We start from the raw sequence: 25,825 nt of genomic DNA, 5'->3' as shown, positions 1-25,825 counted from the left end.
GGAGGAACGAAGAAGGGGGATCCCTCTGGTGACCCAATCTTTCTTGCCTCTTCTCTTGGGACAGCTGTACTTGGGTATTGTCTTGGCTGCAGTTGTCATCATTACTGGCTGCTTCTCCTACTATCAAGAGGCCAAAAGCTCCAAGATTATGGAATCCTTCAAGAATATGGTGCCCCAGGTAGGACACACCTCACAAATTCTCTTTTATATTGACACGACTTGTAGACAGTCATCGACTTAACAATCGCAATGGAGCCCTCCAACTTTCTGTGGCTCTGTTGTCCACTTAACATTTGTTAAGTGAATGCTGCCCCATTTTATGACGTTTCTTGCCACGGTTGGTAAGTGAATCGCTACAGTTTAGTAGTTAAAGTTAGTAGCATAGTTGTTAAATGAAAGTGGATTCCCCCCTCCCATTGACCTGGCTTGTCAGAAGGTCGCAAAAGGGGATCACGTGATCCCGGCATGCTGCAAACCTTCATAATCTGAGTCAGTTGCCGAGCGTCTGAATTTTGATCACGTGATCCTGGGGATGCCGCAACGGTCGTAAGTGTGAAAAACGGCCTTAAGTCACTTTTTTCAGTGCTGTTGTAACTTGGAACGGTCACTAAATGAACTGTTGTAAGTTGAGGACTACCTGTATTCAAATTTCCCATAAAGCTAGGCCCAAGCCATCTTTATAGGTAAGGTATAGGTCAGGGGTAGGCAACCTTGGCTCTTTTATGACTCGTGGACTTCAACTCCCAGAATTCCTGAGCCAGCCATGCTGAGGGGAAAGGGAGAGGTTTCCAAGCTGAGCCATGCTGGCTCAGGAATTCTGGGAGTTGAAGTCCACGAGTCATAAAAGAGCCAAGGTGGCCTACCCCTGGTATAGGTATTATTGTCATTGATAGTATCTTTCAGCTCATCTATTTGTAAAATGGGAGCAGACATTATGATCCACTTCGGAGGATTTTGTGAGAAGGAATGGGCGATGTAAGGTGCCACGCTGAGTTTATTTTTAACCTCGTTTTTCCGGTGTGTGTTGTGTGAACCCAGACCATTAAATTAATTTAGGATTCAGTCTATTGTACGATGTCAAAAAGGGGTTTCATTAATTGTCTGGTTAAGTCTGTTGAGTGAACACAACTGTTTAGAATCATGGGTTTATGAGATCGGATATGAAACCTTTGCAAGAGCTAAATGTCTATGGAGATTCTCAGTCCTCATGAGGCAACTGGACTTCCTTGTTTTTCTTTGAAGACCTTTTGCTTCTCACCCAAGAAGCTTCTTCAGCTCTGACTGGATGGTGGGGAGTTCTTCAAAGTCTTCAAAGAAAAACAAGAAAGTCCAGTTGCCTCATGAAAAAGCATCTTTGGGGACCACTTTGCAAGAGCTGCGTGTGTGTTAGATAATAATAACAAGAATAACACCATGTTCTCTCCTGGAGACAACTTGGCTACCTCCAGACATGTTGGGTCTCCCAATGTACATTCCTAGGCAGTGTGAGTGTTGCACGGCCAATGAATTTGGAAAACGATAGATTTAAGAAGAAATGATTTATGGGAACACGTGTCAGCACCTGACTGAGAATCCAGAATATTTATTAATGTAACTGAGTTTGCTTTTCCTTTCAAAGCAAGCCCTGGTGATCAGAGAAGGCGAGAAGATGCAACTCAACGCTGAGGACGTGGTGGTTGGGGATCTGGTAGAGGTGAAAGGAGGAGACAGAGTCCCAGCTGACCTGAGGATCATCTCCGCCCACGGTTGCAAGGTTGGTGACAATCTTAATAGACTCCTTCAGCTGTTGTTCCTTACAGCTCTGGAAGGAACTATCAAGCCACTGGGAATTAGAGCAATTCGTCCTGTCCTTTACCAACTGTTCTCTCCCATTAACCAAATCTAAGCGGAGAGATCAGATTACCAAGCGTTGTGCAAGTCGTATCACTAAACAACCTTGCAGCTCGGGTTTCCCTGTTTCTTTTGTTCCACGTGGAGCAGCGCCGGAGAAGTGGAAGAAGAATGAATTTGGATCCTTGTCACAAAAGTGATCGGCTTTCCCAGACTTACGTAACATGCAAAAACCATCTGTCCTTTTAAATGAGTTGCGACGATTACGCTACCAGATCTGTCAGTTTGTTGACCTGCCAAATTTGAGATGAAACCAGGATAATTTTAACTGCAAACCTTTCTAGACGAATTGACATGGTGCGGCGTTTTCTCTCTAGGTGGATAACTCCTCCCTGACCGGTGAATCTGAGCCTCAGACCCGTTCTCCAGATTGTACCCACGACAATCCACTTGAGACCCGGAATATCACTTTTTTCTCTACCAACTGCGTGGAAGGTAGGGCTTGAGTTTGGGTTAAAATGAGCTTCCAGTTGGTCTAGACATCTTAAAGTGGCCTAATTTGAAAAAAACACTGATTTAAGAGAACACATTAACACAGGCTTTGTGGCTGCTGGGCATATGTCTGCCTTAATCTATGAGAAGGATTGCTAGAGAGAAATCTAGAGTAATTTAGTAAGGGCTTAGTTGATGTAGGAGAGGACCAGACTAAGCCCAAGGGAGGTGGGGTCAAACGCGTCATCAGTCTCTTCATGACAACAAGAGATCTAAGTCCAGCCCACCTTGAATTCCGTTGATTCTTATCTACCGCCAATTTGCTTTGACCGTTAGTAGTTCGGATTCTTATAGAGAGCTTAAGCTTGCAATAAATCTTTGTACCTATTTGAACTGCCTGGATTTTTTTATTTCCCTGGTGCTTTGAAACCTAAACTCTCGACCTAAATTAGCTTAACGGTTTGTGTCTCTCCTCAAGGAAGCCAGGGAGATTTGTAAGTTACAGTTCTGTTATCAAACAGCAGTTCCGAAGTTGGTTTAAATATGGCTACCAGCAGTGAACCTCCAACACAAATCTACAGCAGAGATCGCCAACCTGGGCTGAGACTACAATGTCCAGGATTTCTAGTCAGAATGGTCAAGTTAGCTGGGAATTCTAGGAGCTATGGTCACACCCGATCTGGAAGTTGTTAGACTTGCAGAAAATCGGAGAGAGACTGCATGCCCATGGATTTGTCTCGTCTCCCACCAGGCACAGCACGTGGAGTTATCATTGCCACTGGTGACCGGACAGTGATGGGTCGAATTGCCACCTTGGCTTCAGGTCTGGAAGTTGGCAAGACCCCCATTGCTCGGGAGATTGAGCACTTCATCCAGCTGATCACAGGGGTGGCTGTTTTTCTGGGGGTCTCCTTCTTCGTCCTCTCTCTCATTTTGGGCTACTCCTGGCTAGAAGCTGTCATTTTCCTCATTGGCATCATCGTGGCCAATGTCCCTGAAGGACTCTTGGCTACAGTCACAGTAAGTACCTGACCAGGGATCGCCAAAGAACTTCCTAGAGAAAATGGATGGAAACTGATCAAGGAGAGAAGCAACCTGGAACTAAGGAGGAATTTCCTGACAGCGAGAACAATTAATCAGGGGAAGTTGTGGGTGCTCCATCATTGGAGGTTTTTAAGAAGAGACTGGACAGCTATTTGTCTGAAATGGTATAGGATTTCCTGCTTGAGCAGGGGGTTGAACTAGAAGACCTTCAAAGTCCCTTCCAATTCTGCTATTCTGCTATATCTGTAAAAAAAAACACCTGTGTTGATATCTTATCTTGGCTTCCCAAAGCTGGTGATGATAATATTCTAATATTCTATTAGAAAGAAATGGTGTGATGTTGGGCTCCCTTTTTGAAGAATAATATCTAGGAGGTCTTCTAGTCCAACCTCCTGCTCAAGCAGGAAACCCTACACCATTTCAGAGAAATGGTTGTCCAATGTCTTCTTAAAAATCTCCAGTGTTGGAGCACCCACAACTTCTGGAGGCAAGTCCTTCTGCTGATTTAATTGTTCTCACTGCCAGGAAATTCCTCCTTCATTCTAAGTTGCTTCTCTCCTTGATTAGTCTCCATCCGTTGCTTCTTGTCCTGCCTTCTGGTGCTTTGGAAAATAGGTTGACCCCGTCTTCTTTGTGGGGAGCCCTTAGATATTGGAACACTCTTGAGTTTCAAGGAAAATGCCAGATTGGGTATCTCTGGTAGGGGTCCTTTCCTTCAGCCCACCGCTAAGTTTCATTCCCCCCATTTAGGTGTGTCTGACCTTGACCGCCAAACGCATGGCTCGTAAGAACTGCTTGGTGAAGAACTTGGAAGCGGTGGAGACCCTGGGCTCCACCTCCACCATCTGCTCAGACAAGACAGGGACCCTGACTCAGAACCGAATGACTGTTGCCCACATGTGGTTCGACAACCAGATCCATGAGGCCGATACCACTGAGGATCAATCTGGTGAGGATTATTATGGGGAAAGAGAATATCCTTTTCCTATTTTGCCTTAAGAAGAGTTGACAGAGGACCTCTTCATAGGGTGAAAGAATAGAAGCTGGGGGGGGGGGGTTCCTGTCTTCTTGGGATCTCTAACTCAGCTCTAGATCCACCCCAGATGCTCCCAGTTTTGCTTGCATGGTGAGAATTGTGTGTAACCGACTGAGCAAGGCTGATCTAGAACCTTGATTGAAATTGAATTCCATCTTTCTCTTGTTCAAGATAGGACCCATTCTCCCTTACTCTTTCTCCCTCACCCAATTCTCCTTTTTCTCCCAGGCCTACAGTTCAAGAGACGTCCCTTCTTAACCTAGAACTTCCCCCCTCACCAGCATCCTTTATTTTTTAATTGCAGGCACGGCCTTTGATAAGAGCTCCCCCACCTGGCTGGCTTTGTCTCATGTTGCTGGGCTTTGCAACCGAGCTGTCTTCAAGGGGGGTCAAGAGAACGTGCCCATCCTCAAGGTGAGCAGAGGAGAGCCACTCCTTGTGAGGACTCAGCAGCTGGGCCCTAGCAGCATCTAGAAAATTGAGAATGCTTTGTGCTGGAGATAAGGACAGGTGAAGATGGGAAGGTTGAAGGTCAGGTATAAGGGAAAGAGTTTTAATTTCTATACCGTGGGATGAACTACGAGAACCTGAGAATCAGCTTGCTGGATCAGGGCTAGGCCCAATTAACCAGCATTCCATCTTACATGGTGGCCCACCAGCTGCATCTAGGAAGCCCACCAGTAGGAGGAGATCAAGGCATCTGTTGTTGCTCACATATACTCTATATCAGTGTTTCTCAACCTTGACAATTTTAAGGCATGTGGACTTCAACTCCCAGAATTCCACAGCCAGCAATGCTGGCTGTGGAATTCTGGGAGTTGAAGTCCACATGCCTTAAAATTGTCAAGGTTGAGAAACACTGCGTCTATATAGAGAAGTAGACTGTCTCCATGCCTGGAATCCACCTGATCATCAAATCCGGTAGCCTCTGATAGATCTGTCCTGCAGCAATTGTACTGGACTTTTTTGAACCCACCTAATCTAGCAGCCTATCTTCTCCTGTGGCACCACTTCCTACATCAGTGGTTCTCAACCTGTGGGTCGGGACCCCATTTGGGGTCGATCGACCATTTCACGGGGGTCGCCAAGCAAGGCTGTCCGCTATTTTTTTTGTCCGCCATTTTTTTTGTCCGCCATTTTTTTTCCCTTTTCCAGCGGGTGCCTTATCTCCCTTGGGCTGGGCCAGCTGGTGGTCGGCCTGCTCCGTCTCTGCCGCTTGCCAGCTACGCCTCAGCCGGCGCAGGGGGCGGAACCACGCATGCGTGGCGCTCCCGGGCAGGGAAAGTCCTCGACTTACGACCGGTTGGGTAGTCCTCGACTTACGACCGGTTTAGTCCTCGACTTACGACCGGTTTAGTCCTCGACTTACGACCGGTTTAGTCCTCGACTTACGACCAGTTGGGTCGCGGCATTAAAAAGGTTGAGAACCACTGTCCTACATTTATGAATGTCGTTAGCTCCATCATTAGGACAGTGAGGTGACGGTGAGTGGTAGCAATGGGGAGAGAAGGTCAGGCTGCATGTCCAAACACAGGAAACTGAAATAATCCTCTTTTACCCCCAAGCGTGACGTAGCAGGAGATGCTTCTGAGTCAGCCCTGTTGAAATGTATCGAGCTTTCGTCTGGATCTGTGAAGCTGATGAGGGAGAAGAACAAAAAAGTGGCAGAAATTCCCTTTAACTCCACCAACAAATACCAGGTACGGATTCTTGAGTGTCCCTCAAAGAGGCATCTACTGTAACTCTAGAATTGGGTGTCCTTTTATACGTACAGTTGCGGACCTGCGCCTTTTTCGCCGATCCCTGAAGGTCCATCTATTCCGTGCGGCCGGCCTGGCGTAGTTTGATTATGTTTCAGTGGGGGTTTTTGTATGGGTGTGTTTTTAGAACAGGCCTGTTATTTAATTCGATTTTAGAACAGAAACTATTTATTTATTATCGTGGTTTTTAGTACCGCCTGTTCACTGCCCTGAGTCCCGTAAGGGAGATAGGGCGGTATATAAATTTAATAAATAAATAAATAAATAAATATAAACCAGGGGTGTCCCATCTTGGCAATTTTACGACCTGTGGACTTCCACTCCCAGAATTCCTAGTCAGCCTAACTGGCTGGGGAATTCTGGGAGTCGAAGTCCACAAGTCTTAAAGTTGCCAAGATTGAACACCTTTGATGTAAACAGAAGTTCTTCTTGAATTGAAAGCAAAACTAATCAGCAAAACTAAGTCAGGCTATTCTCCAAAGCGCCTGAGCGCAGGACAAGAAGCAACGGATGGAAACTCATCAAGGAGAGAAGCAACCTAGAACTAAGGAGAAACTTCCTGACAGTTAGAACAATTAACCAGTGGAACAACCTGCCTCCAGAAGCGGTGAATGCTCCAACACTGGAAGTTTTTAAGAAGAGACTGGACAGCCATCTGTCTGAAATGGTGTAGGGTTTCCTGCTGCCTGAGCAGGAGGTTGGACTCGATGACCTCCAAGGTCCCTTCCAACTTTATTTTTATTTTTATTTTTATTATTATTATTATTATTATTATTATTATTATTATTATTATTATTATTATTATTATTATTATTATTATTATTATTATTATTATTAATAATAATAATAATAATAATAATTATTATTATTATTATTATTATTATTATTATTATTATTATTATTATTATTATTATTATTATTATTATTAATGTTGTCCTCAGGGTATTAAGCAACACCATTTAAAAAAAAAACCCTCTGAAGATGGCATTTTTAGACTTAGCTCACATTGAAAATATATTTTGATTTCCAACATTATCTAGTTTCTTACATCAAAAAAAACTAAAGAACTGATAGTAATTAGAACTATTTAGGACTACCGGTAATTTAGTTTAGAAGTTTAGAACCAATAGTATGTACAGATAGTCCTCGGCTTACAACAGTTCATTTAGTGACTTTTCAAAATTACAATGGCACTGAAAAAAGTCATTTATGATCAGTTTTCAGGTGTATGACCTTTGCAGCACGGTCACGTGATCAAAATTCAGATACTTGGCAACCGACTCATATTTATGATGTCTGCAGTGTCCTGTGGTCATGTGGTCATCTTTTGTGACCTTCTGACAAAGTCCATGAGGAAGGCAGATTCAATTAACAACTGTGTTACTAACTTAACAACTGCAGTGATTCACTTAACAACATTCACTTAACATGCACAAAATGGGGCAAAACTCACTTAACAAATGTCTCACTTAGCAACAGAAAATTTGGGCTCAATTGTAGTTCGTACGTTGAGGACCACCTGTAGTAATTAGAACTCTCGAATTAATCGTAAGTAGTGATTAGAACTATTCTAATTTAAATTCCCCAATCATTTTTGTTTTTAAAGAAAAAGAACAACCACCACATACAGAAAAAGGAGAAAAAGGCATAATTTGGAAGCTTGGATGAAGTCATTTATCAGGAAACGTATATCTGGCCAGTTTGTGTATCAGAACCATCCTACTGATGGTTCTCTGTTCTGAAATTGTACAGCCAACGCAGTCTCCACATTCTGGGAATCTCAGCCCATCAGCTTTAATCCCCAATTTTTCTGCCGACATATGGCAAGGATTAGCTAGGATTCTCAGTGTGCTATGACCTGGAATAAAATTGGCAAATCATTTCCAGAGACAGAAGGAGTGGTGCTCCTATGTCATGTTGATATGCATTGCTGTTATTGTTGCCTAGGTCCAAAAATGATGGAGCTTGGCTAACATCTGATGGTTGATGTAATGTTTATAGAGATTCTCAATCATCCAGGTCATGGTTGTCCCAAAGGTACTGTTGAGGGAAAAGTCTTCATCATGGTTCAGTCCAAGCCGGGAATAAACAGCATGGCGACTGCTTTAGAAAGAAGGTTGCAGTTTATTGAAGAGGAGAGCCAGACAGGAAGACGGCTCTGGAAGAAAAGAGAGCGAGCCCATGTAGGGAGTGGGTTTTTATACCCTCTGGAGCCTTTTGTTTGGAGTTGTTCCTGTGGCATGAACTTTGACCTGAGTCTGAGTGTGCCTTTCTGGTATTCTGATGGTGGTGGATTAATCCTATTATGTCCCATGGGTCATATCCTGCTTCCCTGGGGCTGGGGCTGATGACTCTTAGATTTTTGGTGTGTTGATTCTAGGGATCTTTCTTCCTAATCCCAGTTTCCTGACTCCAGTCTTTCTGACAAGATTATCACATGTGCAATTCTGCAGACTTGGTTTCTGTTTGGGACAGAGAGACTTGGGGGCTTTTAAAATCCTTTAGGGAAATATATTCTGCCTTTTAAATATTTCCAAAAATATTTCTTTCTTTGGGGGGGGGGGGCTGACTTCCCACAGTACTTATTCAAAAGGCAACGGGACTTTGTTTTGTCTCTTGAAGATGTTTTGCTTCGCATCCAAGAAGCATCTTCAGATCATGAAGAGTAGCTTCGTGTAGCTCTAAGATTCAAGCAAGATCCTTGGTTAAGATCTGGCCATCCAAAGGTGCTCCTTGGATGAGAAGCGGAAACAGTTTTTCAGGAGAGAAAACAAAGGAAGTCCAGTTGCCTTTTGACAAAGCAGCTTTGGGACACCGATGTAACGTTGGTTTCTTCTAGAGCACAGTAAAACAAATCAAGATGGTTGTGACGTACCATGCAGACTTTCGAAGAGAGTATTTGTAGCTCTGAACTATGGGGTCCTTGGTGCTCTCTGAGCTTGGTGGTGTTCTTGCAGACGTTTCATTAGCAAACTAGGGAGCATCATCAGTGCATTGCAGGAAAGCCACCAAGCTCAGAGAGCACCAAGGACCCCAAGCAATCCAAACTTTTGTCATTCTGCATTGCACTCCATGAGCAATGTCTGGCATGCAGTGGCTGTCATGGTTCCGAAAGATGAAACTCTTCAAAGAACTTTGAGGCATTGTTTACCTTAAAGAATCTTTAATCGAGACAGCGTAGCTTCGGCACGGTACATTGGCGAAGCCAAAATCTGACTTCCCCTCCCTTCAGCACATAGATCAAAGCACAATTCCCTCCTACAACTAACAGTCATAAATCACATTCTCCAATTAGTTTGAAATGCTGGCTTTCCGCCCAATTCGCTATTCCGCCATGCTTTATCAGCTCTTATTACAATATTGTATGTCTAACTAACTCCCATCACATTCTTCCCCCTTCACCATTATCATCTAATTCTAAGAGTAAAGTATAAGAAGGGAAAAGGCTGCATCTCCATCTGTTGCCAAAGCAAGAACATCCAACGTTAGCAGCGTTGACAGTGGCCTCCGCTGTTGTAATCTGGGAGTGCTCTTTTGGTTCCTGAAAGATCGGGTCTTCTGCTCCCGTTGCAGCTTTCGATTCATGAGGTCGAGGACCCCAACGATAACCGCTACCTGCTGGTGATGAAGGGGGCCCCCGAGCGCATCCTGGACCGATGCTCCACCATTCTGTTCCAAGGCAAAGAACAGCCTCTCGATGAAGAACTGAAAGAAGCGTTCCAGAACGCTTACTTGGAACTCGGAGGACTTGGAGAAAGGGTGCTTGGTAGGAACGGCTGGGGAGAGGATGTTGGGTTGTGGAAGGACGAAAGAAGGCAAGACACCAACGGGCAGAAGGCCTAGATGTCATACAACATCTTGGAAAAGTCAATAAGTTGTGTGTGTTTTTTTTTAAAGAAAAAAGCCAGCAAGAAGTCAGATACCCTCTGTAGAAACTTAGATATCATTTCAGAATCCAGATGTTTCAAGATAGGTAGGGGACAACAGTCTCTAGTTAGGGAAGGATGCTTAATTGAAAGGGGCATTAAGCTGTGCTCAGGGATTCTGTAACAACCTGACCAGCTTTAATGAAGTTTGGTTGTGGCTTACAGGGTTGTGCGAATCAAGTTCTTGTGGCTTTATAAGCCGTGGTTCATGACTTAGTGCAGCCTTTCGCAACCTGGTTACGCAGCAGACAGGTGGAGTTCGGTTCTCAGAGTATTCAGCAACAGCCATACTGGCTGGGGAATTCTGGGAGTTGAAGTCCACACATCTTCGTTCTGCCAAGATTGTGAAACACTGGCCTAGAGCAGGGGTAGGCAACCTTGGCTCTTTTATGACTCGTGGACTTCAACTCCCAGAATTCCTGAGCCAGCTGTGCTGAGGAGAAAGGGAGAGGTTTCCATGCGGAGGCGTGCTGGCTCAGGAATTCTGGGAGTTGAAGTCCACGAGTCATAAAAGAGCCAAGGTTGCCTACCCCTGGCCTAGAGTGTTATCTCAGAGCCAGTCCTGAATGGCTTACCTTACATTGGGGTGTCCCGTAGCCTCTAAGATACAAGCAAAATCATTGGCTAGGATTTGGCTATCCAGGTTTCCAGGTCAAACTTTCCCTTTTTGTCCTTCCAGGTTTCTGCCACTACTACTTGCCTGAAGAGCAATATCCCAAAGGGTTCGCCTTTGACTGTGATGATGTCAACTTTTCCATCGATAACCTCTGCTTTGTGGGACTCATGTCCATGATTGACCCACCCCGTGCTGCAGTGCCCGATGCTGTGGGGAAATGCCGAAGCGCTGGCATCAAGGTAAAGCAACTGGACAGTCTAGAACAGGGCTTTTCAACCAGTGGTACGAGTACCACCTGTGGTACATTGGCACCTGGCAGGTGGTACGCGACCATCCTAGAAAAGTGGTAGTGGGGGAGGGGAATTAGCTGAACCGGTGGCAGCACCGCACAAGCCTGAGCGAGAGACGGCTGCAGCTGCAGGGCTCAGCGGAAGCGCCGGGATCAGTGCTGCTTTCCAGCTGATTGGCGCTTCTTCGGGGCTATCAGGGCTCAGTGGAAGCGCCAGGATCAGCGCCAGGCTCCAGCTGGAGCTCGGCACTGATCCTGGTGCTTCTGCTGAGCCCAGACGAAGCGCCGATCAGCTGGAATGTTGCAGCATCTCCAGGGTCTTATGATTTACATTCAGATGCTTGGCAACTGATTCATATTTATGACGGTCACAGTGTCCCAGGGTCATGTGAAGTGACCGAAACCTGCTGTAACCACCCAGCAGATGGGGGGAATAAAAACCAAACACCCCCCACCCACTCCCGCTGCCAATCCTCAACAGAAATGCTCACAACAATGAAAACCTCGGACAGGAAGAAGAGCACGGCCGGGCGGGCAGGCAGGTGTCTTGCTCGGCTGTGGCTTGGGGGGCACTTTTTTCAGTGCCATTGTAACTTCGAACAGTCACTAAGCGAACTGTTGTAAGTCAAGGACTACCTGTACTTTATCACTTTTTTCCTTTGGACTGGACAACTCATTCTGCTCTAGTGGACAGTCTTCACCTTCCCCAGGACTCCTTTGATAACTCTGTTTTTTTTTCCTCCACAGGTGATCATGGTGACAGGTGACCATCCTATCACGGCTAAAGCCATCGCCAAAGGTGTTGGAATTATCTCTGAGGGCAATGAGACTGTGGAAGACATCGCCGCCCGGCTAAATATTCCTGTCAGTCAGGTCAATCCCAGGTGAGGGGGCAGCAGGAGGGAGATGAGAATTGAAGTCCACACAAGTCTCAAAGTTGGCAAGGTTGCATATCCCTGACTTAGACAATTCCAGAATTTAGGTTTTATTCTCTGTGTATCAATTAGATATTTATTTAGTTGTGATGTCTCCATTACCCTGTGTGGCAGTTCAATAGACAGTTGGCATCTCTCAGAGGGCTGTTGCCATTTGCCCCGATGAAAGGCTGAAATGTAGTTGTGTTCTTGGGCATTCTTAGAAAAAGGCAGGGTAGACAAAGACAACAAAAACAACACTGAAATGATGAAGCATAACAGCCCATAGTTAACACTCTTATCTGCACATGGGGTGATCATCTGTCTACTATCTTTGGTCTACCTAGAGACGCCAAGGCTTGTGTGATCCATGGGACAGATTTGAAAGACATGCCTACAGATCAAATTGATGAAATCCTACAGAATCACACTGAGATCGTCTTTGCCCGTACTTCTCCGCAGCAGAAGCTCATCATTGTGGAAGGCTGCCAAAGACAGGTAGAGACTCAGAAGGATGTCCAACCAACCATGTCATGCGTCCATATCTCATCCCATTAAATTTGTCTTCTCCAGCTAGCAGGAAGTTCATCTAGGTCAGGGGTAGGCAACCTCGGCTCTTTTATGACTCATGGACTTCAATTCCTGAGTCAGCTATGCTGACTCAGGAATTCTGGGAGTTGAAGTCCATGAGTCATAAAAGAGCCGAGGTTGCCTATCCCTGATCTAGGTAATGAAGGATTTTCAAGGCAGAACAGTGCGATACATGTAAAAATAGGCAACACAAAATGCATCGATTTACACACTGAGTGGCTGAGGGAAGGGTTTCGCTCATCCAATAGCCTACGGATTCCATCCGCTGCTTCCTTTGAGAAGTCACTAAACGAACTCTTGTAAGTCGAGAACTACCTCTAGTGTTCTCTGCAGTGAGACATTATCACTGGACATAGCTGGCAAGGTTGATGTCAGGGGCAAGTAACCCGAAGCACTCGTGAAGAATCTCAAGCGGAAACTTTATTGCTAATCACCTACGTTACAAGAATCTCACCAGACTGATTGCATTCCCTTGGGAAAGATCAGATAGGGCTTCAGAGAGTCTTGGGGAGGTCAGGTCTGTGCCACTTTCTAGAACAGAACAGAACAGAACAGAACAGAACAGAGAATAGGAAAGAATAGAATGAAAGAATAAAATAGATGACAGAATAGAATAGAATAGATTACAGTATAGAATAGAAAATAGAATAGAATAGAACAGAACAGAAAATAGAATAGAATAGAATAGAATAGAATGAAAGAATAAAATAGAATAGATGACAGAATAGAATAGAATAGAATAGGGAATAGGGAAGAATAGAATGAAAGAATAAAATAGAATAGATGACAGAATAGAATAGATTACAGTATAGAATAGAAAATAGAATAGAACAGAAAATAATAGAATAGAATAGAATAGAGAATAGGAAATAATAGAATGAAAGAATAAAATAGAATAGATGACAGAATAGAATAGAATAGATTACAGAATAGAATAGGAATAGGAATAGGAATAGGAATAGGAATAGGAATAGGAATAGAATAGAAACTTTATTGTCACTTTAAATGTACATTACTCAGCATACCTTAAAATGAGTTTTGGTTGCATACAGCTCTCCGAGGGTAACCATGAGACGCCCTAGAGTAGGTTGAGCACACCTGTTTCCTACCGCTGTTTCCTCCCTCCAGACCATCCCTTTCATCTTCACCCAACCCTCTTTGGCAACAGCACCTGTCCTCTCTTTCTGACACTGCCTTCCTTCCCCCCCCCCCAGGGTGCCATTGTGGCCGTGACTGGGGACGGCGTGAACGACTCCCCTGCCCTGAAAAAGGCCGACATCGGAGTGGCCATGGGCATTGCCGGCTCGGATGTCTCTAAACAAGCTGCCGACATGATCCTTCTGGACGACAACTTCGCCTCTATTGTCACTGGAGTTGAAGAAGGTCAGCAAAGGGAGAGAAATCGCTTCCCTTCCCTCTAAAACAGTCGGACGGGGGGGTAGAACTCCGTTGTAGCTACTGTTAGTGTCTTATTTCTGGGAGTCCTTGACTTACCACCACAACTGAGCCCAGAAATTATGTTGCTAAGCGAGAGAAATTCACTAAATGAGTTTTGCCCCCTTTTACAATTTTCCTCGCCACGTTTGTTAAGTGAACCCAGTTGTCAAACTAGTAAGACTGTTGTTAGTCAGTCTGGCTTCCCCGTTGACTTTGCTTGTGAGAAGGTTGCAAAAGGGGATCAGGTGACCCCCCCAGGAGACACGGCGACCGTTGTCAAGCATCCAAATGTAAATCAATGGGATGCTACAACGGTCGTTAAGTGTGAAAAACGGTCACAAGTCATTTCTTTCGGTGCCGTTGCCACTTCGAACGGTCGCTAAATGGACTGTTGTGAGTGGAGGACTACCTGAATAGCATCAGGATTCAGGGCAAGGATTCTACCCAGCGTCACAGCCGATGGGTCTCATACCCCACTCTGTAGACTGGAGCAAGCAATGTATAAGCATGAAGTGGCAGGTTCTGCAGTCTAATTTCAAAATTTGTCTGCCAGAAATCAGCTCAGCCCTTCAGCAAAAGCTGTTTCTCTTCTTCCCTGCGTCTGCTTAATGGAAACAGAGCCCATAAGGCAGGGGCAGGCAACCTTGGCTCTTTTATGACTGGTGGACTTCAACTCCCAGAATTCCTGAGCCAGTATGGCTCAGCATGGAAACCTCTCCCTTTCCCCTCAGCATGGCTGGCTCAGGAATTCTGGGAGTTGAAGTCCACCAGTCATAAAAGAGCCAAGGTTGCCTACCCCTGGCCTAGGCCTGTATTTCTCAACCGTGGCCACTCGGAGATGGGTGAACTTCAACTCCCAGAATTCCTGAGCCAGCATGGCTCAGCATGGAAACCTCTCCCTTTCCCCTCAGCATGGCTGACTCAGGAATTCTGGGCGTTGAAGTCCACGAGTCATAAAAGAGCCAAGGTTGCCTACCCCTGGCCTAGGCCTGTATTTCTCAACCTTGGCCACTCGGAGATGGGTGAACTTCAACTCCCAGAATTCCTGAGCCAGCATGGCTCAGCATGGAAACCTCTCCCTTTCCCCTCAGCATGGCTGACTCAGGAATTCTGGGCGTTGAAGTCCACGAGTCATAAAAGAGCCAAGGTTGCCTACCCTTGGCCTAAGGGGATGCTATAGGACTTCTTAGCTCGGAGAGACAACGGGGAAGAGGAGACATGAAACACTAGTGCATTAAAATGTTGTAAATCACACTCGTGCTGCAAACGGTCGTAAATGTGGGCTGGTTGCCGAGTATCCCACATATGGTCACGTGAACATGGGGTGGTGGTGGCGGCGGCCATCAGAACTTCAAATCTGGGTTATAAGTAGCTTTGGGGAGGTCGGCCGTAACTTTGAACAGTTGCTAAGCAACCGGTCGTAATTCGAGGACTACCTGTGTTATAAACTTCCTGCTAACAAACTTATAGCTACAGCTAGTTCTATGACTACAGTTCCTATAGTTACAACAGCCCTGAAAAAAAATGTGACTTATGTTTTTCACACTTACAACCCTTTGCAGCGTCCCCGGGGTCACATGATCGGAATTCAAACACTTGGCCACCGACCCATATTTCTGACTGTTACAGTGTCCCAGGGTCATGTGACCCCCTTTGGCCACCTTCTATCGAGCAAAGTCAATGGGGAAGCCGGATTCACTTAACAACTGTGTTGCTCACTTTACAACGGCATTGATTCGTTTTAGCAACCGGGGCAGGAAACGTTGAAAAAAAGAAGCGAAACACACGTAAAAAATATCTCACTTCGGAAACATAAATTCTAGGGTTCAATTACAGTCGTAAGTCGAGGACTTCCTGTACTTGTTCTTTTCCCAGAGACCCTTTTCTAAGCTCTGAAAGAGGAAGGGGCGAGAGTTACTAACCCTATGCTGGGAGGGGAAAAGAAGAGGAGGAGAAGCTTGTAGCAACGGGGCACAAATCTGGCTGGTGCTCCCCAGGTGTGCCCCATTCTCTCCCCGTTTGTCTCCCCCTTCTCCAGGACGCCTCATTTTTGACAACCTGAAGAAATCCATTGCCTACACCTTGACCAGCAACATCCCCGAGATTACTCCCTTTCTGCTCTTCATCATGGCCAACATCCCGCTGCCTCTGGGCACCATCACCATCCTTTGCATTGACCTGGGCACCGACATGGTGAGTTCTCGCCCTTGCGTCCATCGATCCATCCATGTCCTCCTGTACTTTGCCAGCCTTTTCACAGCCAAAGGGAGATCTCCATTCTCAGAATTCCAAACCTGAGCTTGGTCCTGTTTGGCAAGGGGCAGCCGATCCTGGCCTGGATCATTTTGGGGTTGAAGAGGTGGAGGAACAGAACCCTGTGCCAATGAAGCCGATGCAAATGAAACCAGTTTGGTCTAGGGCTTAAGGCGCCAGGCTAGAAACTGGGACAGTGTGTTCTGTCCCAACATACGTGAGTCCTTGTTAAGCTCACAAGGAGAAACCAGTCTTCCAATCAAGCAGGCTGGAACCGTAGGAAAAACCACAACCCCTTTTATTCTTCACAGACCTGAGTCAGTGTCCAAGGCAAACAAACACAGTCCACAGAAACTCGATCCTCAACACAAACGGCTACCTTCAGCAACCAGCACCTCCCACACCTTCCCTTTTATAATTCAGCCAAACTGTGGCTTCCTAATGCCTTCTCCTTTGCCTTTGGAGTCACCCCATTGCACTCCTCTGTCCTACTCGCTTCTCTTGCGGCGTTTACGTGCATCCTGGCTAACTCCCAGCTGTTCTTCATCACTGTCCAACTCAGGCTCCCAGCACAGCTCTGCCTCAGCCTGAGCGCGAGTAGAGGGGCCCGGCTCCTCGTCCGACTGTTAAGTCTTGGAGCTCCTCAGAGCCTTCCTCTGACTCTGATGTCACTCCAGGCCCCTCCTCCTCCTCCTCTGATTCCTCAGACTCAGCTGCCGGGTCCACTGGCTGGCGAGGAATCACAACAGAGTGTGAGTTCTAGTTCTGCTTTAGGCGTGAAAGCCAGTTGAGTGACTTTGGGCCAAATCACCAGAAGATGGTGAGTTCTAGTCCCATCTAAAGTTTGAAAAACAGCTGAGTGACTTTGAGCAAATCACCAGGAGACGGTGAGTTCTAGTTCCACTTTAAGCATGCAAGTCGGTTGGATGACGTTGGGCCAGTCCTTCTCTCTCAGCCCAGCCCAGCCCACCTCACAGGGTTGTTGTTGAGAACGTAGGAGGAGGAAAGAATATTAGGAATATTCCCCACCTGGGGTTATTTATATAAAAAAAGATAAAGGCGGGATATAAAGAAATATGACCATAATTCTGTGCACATAGGAAACGTGGGCTAGTTTAAAGACCTTGTCTTACACAATGAAATTCCATGCAAGGTATCTTCTCACCACCTTCCCACACTTGTTAAGTCCTTTGATCCCTCAAGGACTTTGGGAACCATAATTCTTACAACAATATTTTCCTGTTACCTTTTGTGGAATTGGGCAGATACATCTAATATTTGACTGATATTTACAGGTCAAGCAGGAAACAGGCACAGAATCATATTTCTTGCAGAAGTAGGACAACAACAACAACAACAACAATCATAATAAAGTTGGAAGGGACCTTGGAGGTCATCTAGTCTAACCTCCTGCTCAGGCAGGAAACCCTATACCATTTCGGACAAATGGCTGTCCAGTCTCTTCTTAAAAACTTCCAGTGTTGGAGCACTCACCACTTCTGGAGGCAGGTTGTTCCACTGGTTAATTGTTCTAACTGTCAGGAAGTTTCTCCTTAGTTCTAGGTTGCTTCTCTCCTTGATTAGTTTCCATCCGTTGCTTCTTGTCCTGGTCCATGGACCATCACCGGGCCACGACATGCCACAAACCGGTCCACACAAACAAGCAAAGCCCTTCTGCGGATGTAGGCAGTACATGAAACCACGTCCCCTTCCGTCTGCAGAAAAACCTCTCTCCACGGAAGCGGTCCCTGGTGCCCAAAAGGTTGGGGACCTCTGCTCTAGCCAACTGTACAATTCTCCACTCTTGGTTTTCCTTCTAGGTGCCTGCCATCTCCTTGGCTTACGAAGCAGCTGAGAGCGACATCATGAAACGTCAGCCCCGAAACCCCAGGACTGACAAGCTGGTGAATGAACGGCTCATCAGTATGGCCTACGGGCAGATTGGTGAGTGAGGTGCCAGCAGCCAGGAGGGATAAGCTCAGAGGTCGACTTTAGGAGATGGACGGGACAAGGTCAGCCTTGTCCTAGTAAAGGGATCTTTATAGGGCAGTGGTGGCGAACCTATGGCACGGGTGCCAGAGGCAGCACTCAGAGCCCTCTCTGTGGGCATGCATGCGCACCGTCACCCCAGTCCTAGGCCTTCAGCTGGGTTTTATAAAACCTTTTTGCTTTAGGCCTCCGTCGCCATGTGCAAAAAAAAAAAAAAAGGTTCAATCAGTCAATTTCAACTTCTCGTGGGAAAAAAAAAAGATCTTGCAAAGTTGGAATTGATTGATTGAACTTTTTAGTCCCACCCAGTCTGTCGTTACCGCCGCAGCCACGCCCACCCAATGGGCCACACCCACCCGGCACCCGACGATGCATAAGTGGGTTTTGGGTTGCAGTTTGGGCACTCGGTCTCTAAAAGGTTCGCCATCACTGTTATAGTTCATTGCTATGGGGCATTATAGGACATTTCATAGAGCATTATATTATTATTTTATTGGGCTTTTATAGGGCTTTGCTATAGCTATTATAGCACTATTACTATAATGGCTATAGGCCTAGCTTAATTAGACAGGAATACAGTAGTAATAACGATATTTTAGTTAACGGTAATTCAGAAATACTGCGTTGTCGCTCATCCAAGTACGATACACCATTTTGCACAGCTGGCTAGGGGATTCTGGGAGTTGAAGCCCATGCACCTGAAAGTTGTCCGAGGTTGAGAAAGGATTTCCTTCAACGCTCACAAATTTCTTTTTCAGGCATGATTCAGGCGCTGGGCGGGTTCTTCTCCTACTTTGTGATCTTGGCTGAGAACGGGTTCCTGCCCTCCGTCCTGGTTGGCATCCGTCTTAATTGGGACGACCGGTCAGTCAACGACCTGGAAGACTCATATGGGCAGCAGTGGGTAAGTAGAGGCAAGTCGGACAACCGAGGTAGCCATCTGGATCGCTTACCGAAAGGAAGGCTTGAGATCCAGCCCCTGCTTAGCGTCAGTTTTGTTTGAACAAGACTGGACAGGTCGTCCTCGCTTTACCACCGTTCATTTAGTGGCCGTTCGAAGTTACAACGGCCACTGAAAAAAGCGACTTAGGACCGTTTTTCACAGTTACGACCGTTGCAGCCTCCCCCACGGTCACGTGATCAGAATTCAGAGGCTTGGCAACTGACTCGTATTTATGACCGCTGCAGCGTCCTGGGGTCACGTGATCCCCTTTTACGACCTTTTGACAAGCAAAGTCCATGGGGGGGGAAGCCAGATTCGCTTAACAACTTAACCGACTGCAGTGATCCACTTAACAACATGGTCGTAAAATGGTGCAAAATTCGCTTCACAAACGTCTCACTGAACGGCAGACACTGGGGGCTCAATTGTGGCCGTAAGTCAAGGACTACCTGTATAAAGCGGTACTAGATGTGTTTTAGATGTTCTTGCTCCAGCAATTTCTGCCTTTATATAGCAGAAATTAATCCGATCGCTCTTTATGCGTTGGTGCTTGATTTCATTTTCGGCAATTGATCGCGTATATTTCTGGCCCTAACTGGTTTTCTGGAAATATTACTTCGCAGGGGCGATATTGCAATGGATCTAGAATTTGTACCTTCTGAAGACACTATTTTCCAGTGTGTTGTGACACTGTCTTTTGCTGAGAATGAGCGTTGCTAGTTGAAAAGAGAGAGAGAGATCTGTTTTAATTTTCTGTGTCTTTTAAATAATGATGATGATGATGATGATGATGATGATGATGATGTTGGAAGGGACCTTGGAGGTCATCTAGTCCAACCCCCTGCTCAGGCAGGAAACCCTATACCATTTCAGGCAAATGGCTGTCCAGTCTCTTCTTAAAAACTTCCAGTGTTGGAGCATTCACCGCTTCTGGAGGCAGGTTGTTCCACTGGTTAATTGTTCTCACTGTCAGGAAGTTTCTCCTTAGTTCTAGGTTGCTTCTCTCTTTGGTTAGTTTCCACCCATTGCTCCTTGTCCTGCCTTCAGGTGCTTTGGAGAATAGCTTGACTCCCTCTTCTTTGGGGCAGCCCCTGAGATATTGGAACACTGCTATCATGTCCCCCCTCATCCTTCTCTTCGTTAAACTAGACATACCCAATTCCAGCAGCCGTTCCTTATATGTTTTTTGATCTCCATCATTTGCTGGGTGTTGACTGTTGGAAGGGTGATCCAGTTTGAGAGCTGGATTCAGACACCCCGAGGCCCTTAAGCTGCGGGAAGCGATAGATGCTGTATTTGGCAAGCGCTAAAAGAGAAGGAAGCTGAGAGCCTAACTTGGCAAGCAGGCTGCCCAGATGCAGAACAAACCCGTGACGGGCCAGGAAGAGCCCTCTTTGACACATCACGTCACAAAAGATGCGAAAGCAGCAGAAACAAAGCGTATCTTATTTAATCAGGATGCCGTTAAGCCATAGAGGAAGGCTGAATTAAAATGGGCATTGTCATAAACGATAATAAAAGCCCAATCAATGAATCACAGTCTGAAATTTACAGATTTACAGAACAGGGACCTTGGAGGTCATCTAGTCCAACCCCCTGCTCAGGCGGGAAACCCTAGACCATTTCAGACAAATGGTTGTCCGGTCTCTTTTTAAAAACCTCCAGTGTTGGAGCACCCACAACTTCTGGAGGGAAGCCGTTCCACTGGTTAATTGTTCTCACTGTCATGAAATTTCTCCTTAGTTCTAGGTTGCTTGATCAGTTTCCATCCTTGCTTCTTGTCCTGCCTTCAGGTGTTTTGGAGAATAGCTTGACTCCCTCTTCTTTGGGGCAGCCCCTGAGATATTGGAACATTGCTATCCTGTCCCTCCCAATCCTTCTTTTCTTTAAACTAAATTCCTGCAACCATTCTTCATACATTTTAGCCTCCGGTCCCCTGATCATCTTTGCTGCTCTTCTCTGCATTCTTTCCAGAGTCTCAACATCTTTATGTCATGGCATTCAAAACTGGGTGCCATATTCCAAGTGTGGTCTTACCAAGGTGTTATAAAGCGGTACTAACACTTTACGTGATCTTTATTCTATCCCTCTGTTAATGCAGCCTAGGACTATGTTGGCTTTTTTGGCAGCTACAACACCCTACTGGCTCATATTTAAGTGCTCGTCCACTAAGACTCCAAATTCTGAGGGGCTCCTTCAAACTGTGAGGCCCTAAACTGTAGTTTGCTTACTTTATCCTTGCTCCAGCTTGGTGATTGAGAGATCTTGCCAACATCACTCAGATTAATTTGGAACTGAGCCTTGGCTGAATTAACAGCAGAATTGTAGCAGCTATTGCACAGTATGGGGAGTGGGTCTAGGGCAGGGCTTTTCAACCAGTGGTACGGGTACCACCTGTGGTACATTGGCACCTGGCAGGTGGTACGCGACCATCCTAGAAAAGTGGTAGCGGGGGAGGGGAATTAGCTGAACCGGTGGCAGCACCGCACAAGCCTGAGCGAGAGACGGCTGGAGCTGCAGGGCTGTCAGGGCTCAGCGGAAGCGCCAGGATCAGTGCCGCTTTCCAGCTGATCGGCGCTTCTTCGGGGCTGTCAGAGCTCAGCAGAAGCGCCAGGATCAGCGCCAGGCTCCAGNTGGAGCTCGGCGCTGATCCTGGTGCTTCTGCTGAGCCCAGAAGAAGCGCCGATCAGCTGGAATGTTGCAGCCTCTCCAGGGTCTTGTGATTTACATTCAGATGCTTGGCAACTGATTCATATTTATGACGGTCACAGTGTCCCAGGGTCATGTGAAGTGACCAAAACCTGCTGCAACCAACCAGCAGACGTGGGGGGGAATACAAACCAAACACCCCCACCCCACCCCCGCTGCCAATCCTCAACAGAAATGCTCACAACAATGAAAACCTCGGACAGGAGGAAGAGTGCGGCCGGGCGGGCAGGCAGGCGTCTTGCTCGGCTGTGGCTTGGGGGGCACTTTTTTCAGTGCCATTGTAACTTCGAACAGTCACTAAGCGAACTGTTGTAAGTCGAGGACTACCTGTACTTCATCACTTTTTTCCTCTTTTTTTTTTTTGGTCATCAAGTTTTTGACCCCTTGCTAGGCGACTGGTGGTACTCGGATGTTGCCCTATCCTAAAAGTGGTACAATGGGTGAAAAGGTTGAAAAGCCCTGATTTAGGGTAGGAGAAAGGGAGAAAGCAGGAACTTCCGTGTCCTCCTTGCACCCCCACCAAGAGTCTAATCTTGAACCGAGAGAGCAGGTTGCTGTGCCGGGAAGGAAGAAAATTCTGGGAGAGGGTGCGGGCCTTTGATTCCCCGCTGTTTTCCTCCTAGACCTACGAGCAACGCAAAGTGGTGGAGTTCACGTGTCACACCGCCTTCTTCGTCAGCATCGTGGTGGTGCAGTGGGCTGACTTGATCATTTGCAAAACCCGAAGGAATTCCGTCTTCCAGCAAGGCATGAGGTAGGCTGGCTGCTGGGTTTCCCGTTTGCCAAGGAAAAGGGCATAAGCTCCCGCTTGGAACCAACCAAGAAGAGAAATTGTGGAAACACAGCCATTATCTGCAAGGAAAATAGGACGCTGAAAGGGAGGAATGGCCCGTTCGGGTCCTTTGATGATGGTGGTTAGGTCTGAGTAGCAATGATTCAGAGCGTGTGTAAGTGCTGATGTTGTTGTTTTTTCCCTTTCACCACCTATCAATCCATCCGTCTGTCCATCCATCCATGCAACCATCCATCTGTCGTCCTCTCTCTGTCCATCACTCCATCTATCCATCTGTCTATTCATCTGATATCTTTCTCTTTCCATCCATCCATCCATCTCCTCTCCATCCATCTCTCTACCTCCATCCATTTCTTCCTCTACCTCCCCATCTATTTTTCCTTTCACTTCTCCATCTGTCCATCCATCCATCCATCCATCCATCCATCCATCCATCCATCCATCCATCCATCCATCTCCATCTATCCATTTCCTCTCTATCTATTTCTCTACCCCCATCCATTTCTTCCTCTACCTCCCCCTCTAACTTTCCTTTCACCCCTCCATCTGTCCATCCCTCCTTCCTTCCCTCTCTCTATCTCCATACATCCATTTCCTCTCCATCCATCTCTCTACCTCCATCCATTTCTTCCTCTACCTCTCCATCTCTTTCCTTCCACCTCTCTCTCTGTCCATCACTCCATCTGTCTATTCATCTGATATCTTTCTCTCTCCATGCATCCATCTCCATCTATCCATTTCCTCTCCATCTATCTCTCTACCCTCATCCATTTCTTCCTTTACCTTCCCCTCTAACTTTCTTTTGACCCTTCCATCTGTCCATCCCTCCTTCCTTCCCTCTCTCCCTCCCTCCTTCCCTCTCTCTATCTCTATACATCCATTTCCTCTCCATCCATCTCCATCTATCCCTTTCTTCCTCTACCTCTCCATCTATCTTTCCTTCCACCCCTCCATCTGTCCATCCCTCCTTCCCTCCCTCCCTCCCTCTGTCCTTCCTTCCCTCCCTCCATCTCCATCTCTCCTCCCAACTTCTCAGAAACAAGATCCTCATTTTTGGCCTCTTTGAGGAGACTGCCTTAGCCGCCTTCTTATCCTACTGCCCCGGTATGGACGTGGCCCTAAGAATGTATCCTTTGAAGTGAGTACCAGCTTTTTATTTTGGGGTTTTTTTGTGTGTGTGGGGGCAACTTGTTGGCATCTGAAGGGCTGGGCGGCCTCTGATCCAGGACTCTGATCCAGAATGTCTACATTCTCTCCCCAGGCCGAGCTGGTGGTTCTGCGCCTTTCCATACAGTTTCCTCATTTTTGTGTATGATGAAATCCGTAAACTCATATTGCGTCGTAACCCAGGAGGTGAGAGGGGGGGGCGGGAGAGATGGCTGGGGGGGAGTTATGAGGGCCTGGATGGGGTGCAAGGTTTACAGAGACATTCCTGCCCACAGAATAGAAGCTGTCAATCCCGGGGCTTTAAAATAAGGCTTCCTATTTTTAGTTCAAGATTTTTGCATTTATTGGCCATTTTGCAAACAGCCCTAAGGAAAGCATGTTTTTTCTTTGAGGAATTCATGAATTCTCCCTTATTGTCCTCTATGCACTTTGAGTTCTTTCCTTTCCATTTTTTTTCTTTCTTTCTTTCTTTCTTTCTTTCTTTCTTTCTTTCTTTCTTTCTTTCTTTCTTTCTTTCCTTTTTCTTTCTTTCTCTTTCTTTCTTTCTTTCTTTCTTCCTTCCATCTTTTTCTCTTTTTTTTCTTCTCTTTTCTTTGTTTTCTTTTTCTTTCTTTTCCTTTTTTCCTTCCTTCCTTTCTTTTTCTTTCTTTCTTTCTTTTCTTTCTTTTTTTCTTTCTCTTTCTTTCTTTCTTTCTTTCTTTCTTCCCCCTTTCCCTTTTTCTTCTTTCTTTTTCTTTTCTTTTTTCTCTTTTCTTTCTTCTCTTTTTCTCTTTTCCTTTTTTCCTTCCTTCCTTTCTTTTTCTTTCTTTCTTTTTCTTTCTTCTTTCTTTTTTCTTTCTTTTTCTTTCTTTCTTCCCTCCTTCCTTTTTTCTTCTTTCTTTTTCTTTTCTTTCTTCTCTTTTTCTTTCTTTTCCTTTTTTCGTTCCTTCCTTCCTTCCTCTTTCTTTCTCTTTCTCTTTCTTTCTTTCTTTCTTTCTTTCTTTCTTTCTTTCTTTCTTTCTTTCTTTCTTTCTTTCTTTCTTTCTTTCTGTTTTTTCCTTCCTTCCTCCCTCCCTCCCTTTTTCTTTTCTTATCTTTCCCCCCCTTTCTCTTCCCTTCCTCTCATTCTTCTCTCTTCTCCTTCTTTCTTTCCGTTCCTCCTCCCTTACTTTCCAAACGCAAGGCTCTGTTTTACGGGTAGACATTGGGGTCCTCTTATCCACCTTGCAGAACCGAGATCCATGTCTTCAGCCATTTCCCCCCGTTCTTCCTGACTGGCTGATCATGATTTTCATCAATTTCATCATCTTACCTAGGTGGGGGGGGGGACGGGGTATAAATAAGGATCAACCGAAACAGACAGGAGGGCTCTGGATCCTATTTGAAAAGGGAATGGGGGGGGGGAGACACAAACGGCCATCTGGTAATGAATGCCTAATGGATATTCGTTTTGTTTTTTTTTACAGGATGGGTGGAAAAAGAGACCTACTACTGAATCTCTTCCTGTGTCCACTGCTGGTTGCCTCCCCTGCTGTGGGGGGGAATCTTGACCCTCCCAAACTAGTCCTCCCTCCTGCCCCCCCCCCCATGACTACGAGAGATTGCAACACCAGAATCACATGCTGGGACAGCGGAACAACCAACCAAGCCCTCCACCCCCACCCCTTTTTCCCAGCCCCCCTCCCCAGATGGGACACCTGGCTTGTCCTGTCCTGCATGCATGTCCCAGACTGGACACAGGGGAGGGGAAACCCCCCCCCCAAGCTCCATCCCACCTCTCAGCCACTTCTGCTCTCTGCCGAATTCTGCTTCGGTTTCTAGAGGCAGGCTGGGGAAGAGGGTCCAGGTGTGGGAGAGGGGGAGAAAAAAATATCCTGGGGGGTGTGTGTGTTTATGTGTTGATCTTTCTTGACCTCTGCAAAACCTCTAACTCCAAGACTCAAATTCCCTTCCGGAGCTGGGATTGAACGCAGGGACCAGCCACTTCGAAAAAACAGCTTGCCTCGGAGATGAGAGCCAAACAGGGATGGGGGGTTTTTGGGGGGTGAGTGCAGGAA

At 46.2% G+C, this 25,825-nt stretch overlaps 1 protein-coding gene across 1 annotated transcript; it reads left to right on the top strand.

Annotated features, from left to right (window-relative positions):
• Window positions 1-148: 148 nt before the first annotated feature.
• ATP1A3 (ATPase Na+/K+ transporting subunit alpha 3) lies at window positions 149-25,263 on the top strand. The gene is made up of 20 exons (XM_015828375.1): window positions 149-178; window positions 1,619-1,753; window positions 2,208-2,325; window positions 3,074-3,342; window positions 4,117-4,315; window positions 4,707-4,816; window positions 5,968-6,102; window positions 9,736-9,928; window positions 10,768-10,943; window positions 11,741-11,877; window positions 12,255-12,405; window positions 13,713-13,881; window positions 15,974-16,128; window positions 18,009-18,132; window positions 18,171-18,172; window positions 18,989-19,081; window positions 22,453-22,583; window positions 23,659-23,760; window positions 23,884-23,975; window positions 25,235-25,263. The coding sequence occupies exons 1-20, from the start codon at window positions 149-151 to the stop codon at window positions 25,261-25,263; spliced, it is 2,550 nt and encodes an 849-aa protein (XP_015683861.1).
• Window positions 25,264-25,825: the final 562 nt, after the last annotated feature.

This window comes from Protobothrops mucrosquamatus, unplaced genomic scaffold (genome assembly GCF_001527695.2).
Source record: "Protobothrops mucrosquamatus isolate PMUCROS unplaced genomic scaffold, P.Mucros_1.0 scaffold4433, whole genome shotgun sequence".
Lineage (NCBI taxonomy): Eukaryota > Metazoa > Chordata > Lepidosauria > Squamata > Viperidae > Protobothrops > Protobothrops mucrosquamatus.
Note: the sequence above shows the minus strand (reverse complement) of the source record. Positions and strands in the feature narration are given on the sequence as shown.

Coding starts and splice junctions, on each gene's coding strand:
- ATP1A3 (XM_015828375.1), top strand. CDS start 149: ATGGAATCCTTCAAGAATATGGTGCCCCAG. Junction 10,944..11,740: donor GCCGAAGCGCTGGCATCAAG/GTAAAGCAACTG, acceptor TTTCCTCCACAG/GTGATCATGGTGACAGGTGA. Junction 23,761..23,883: donor CTAAGAATGTATCCTTTGAA/GTGAGTACCAGC, acceptor TTCTCTCCCCAG/GCCGAGCTGGTGGTTCTGCG.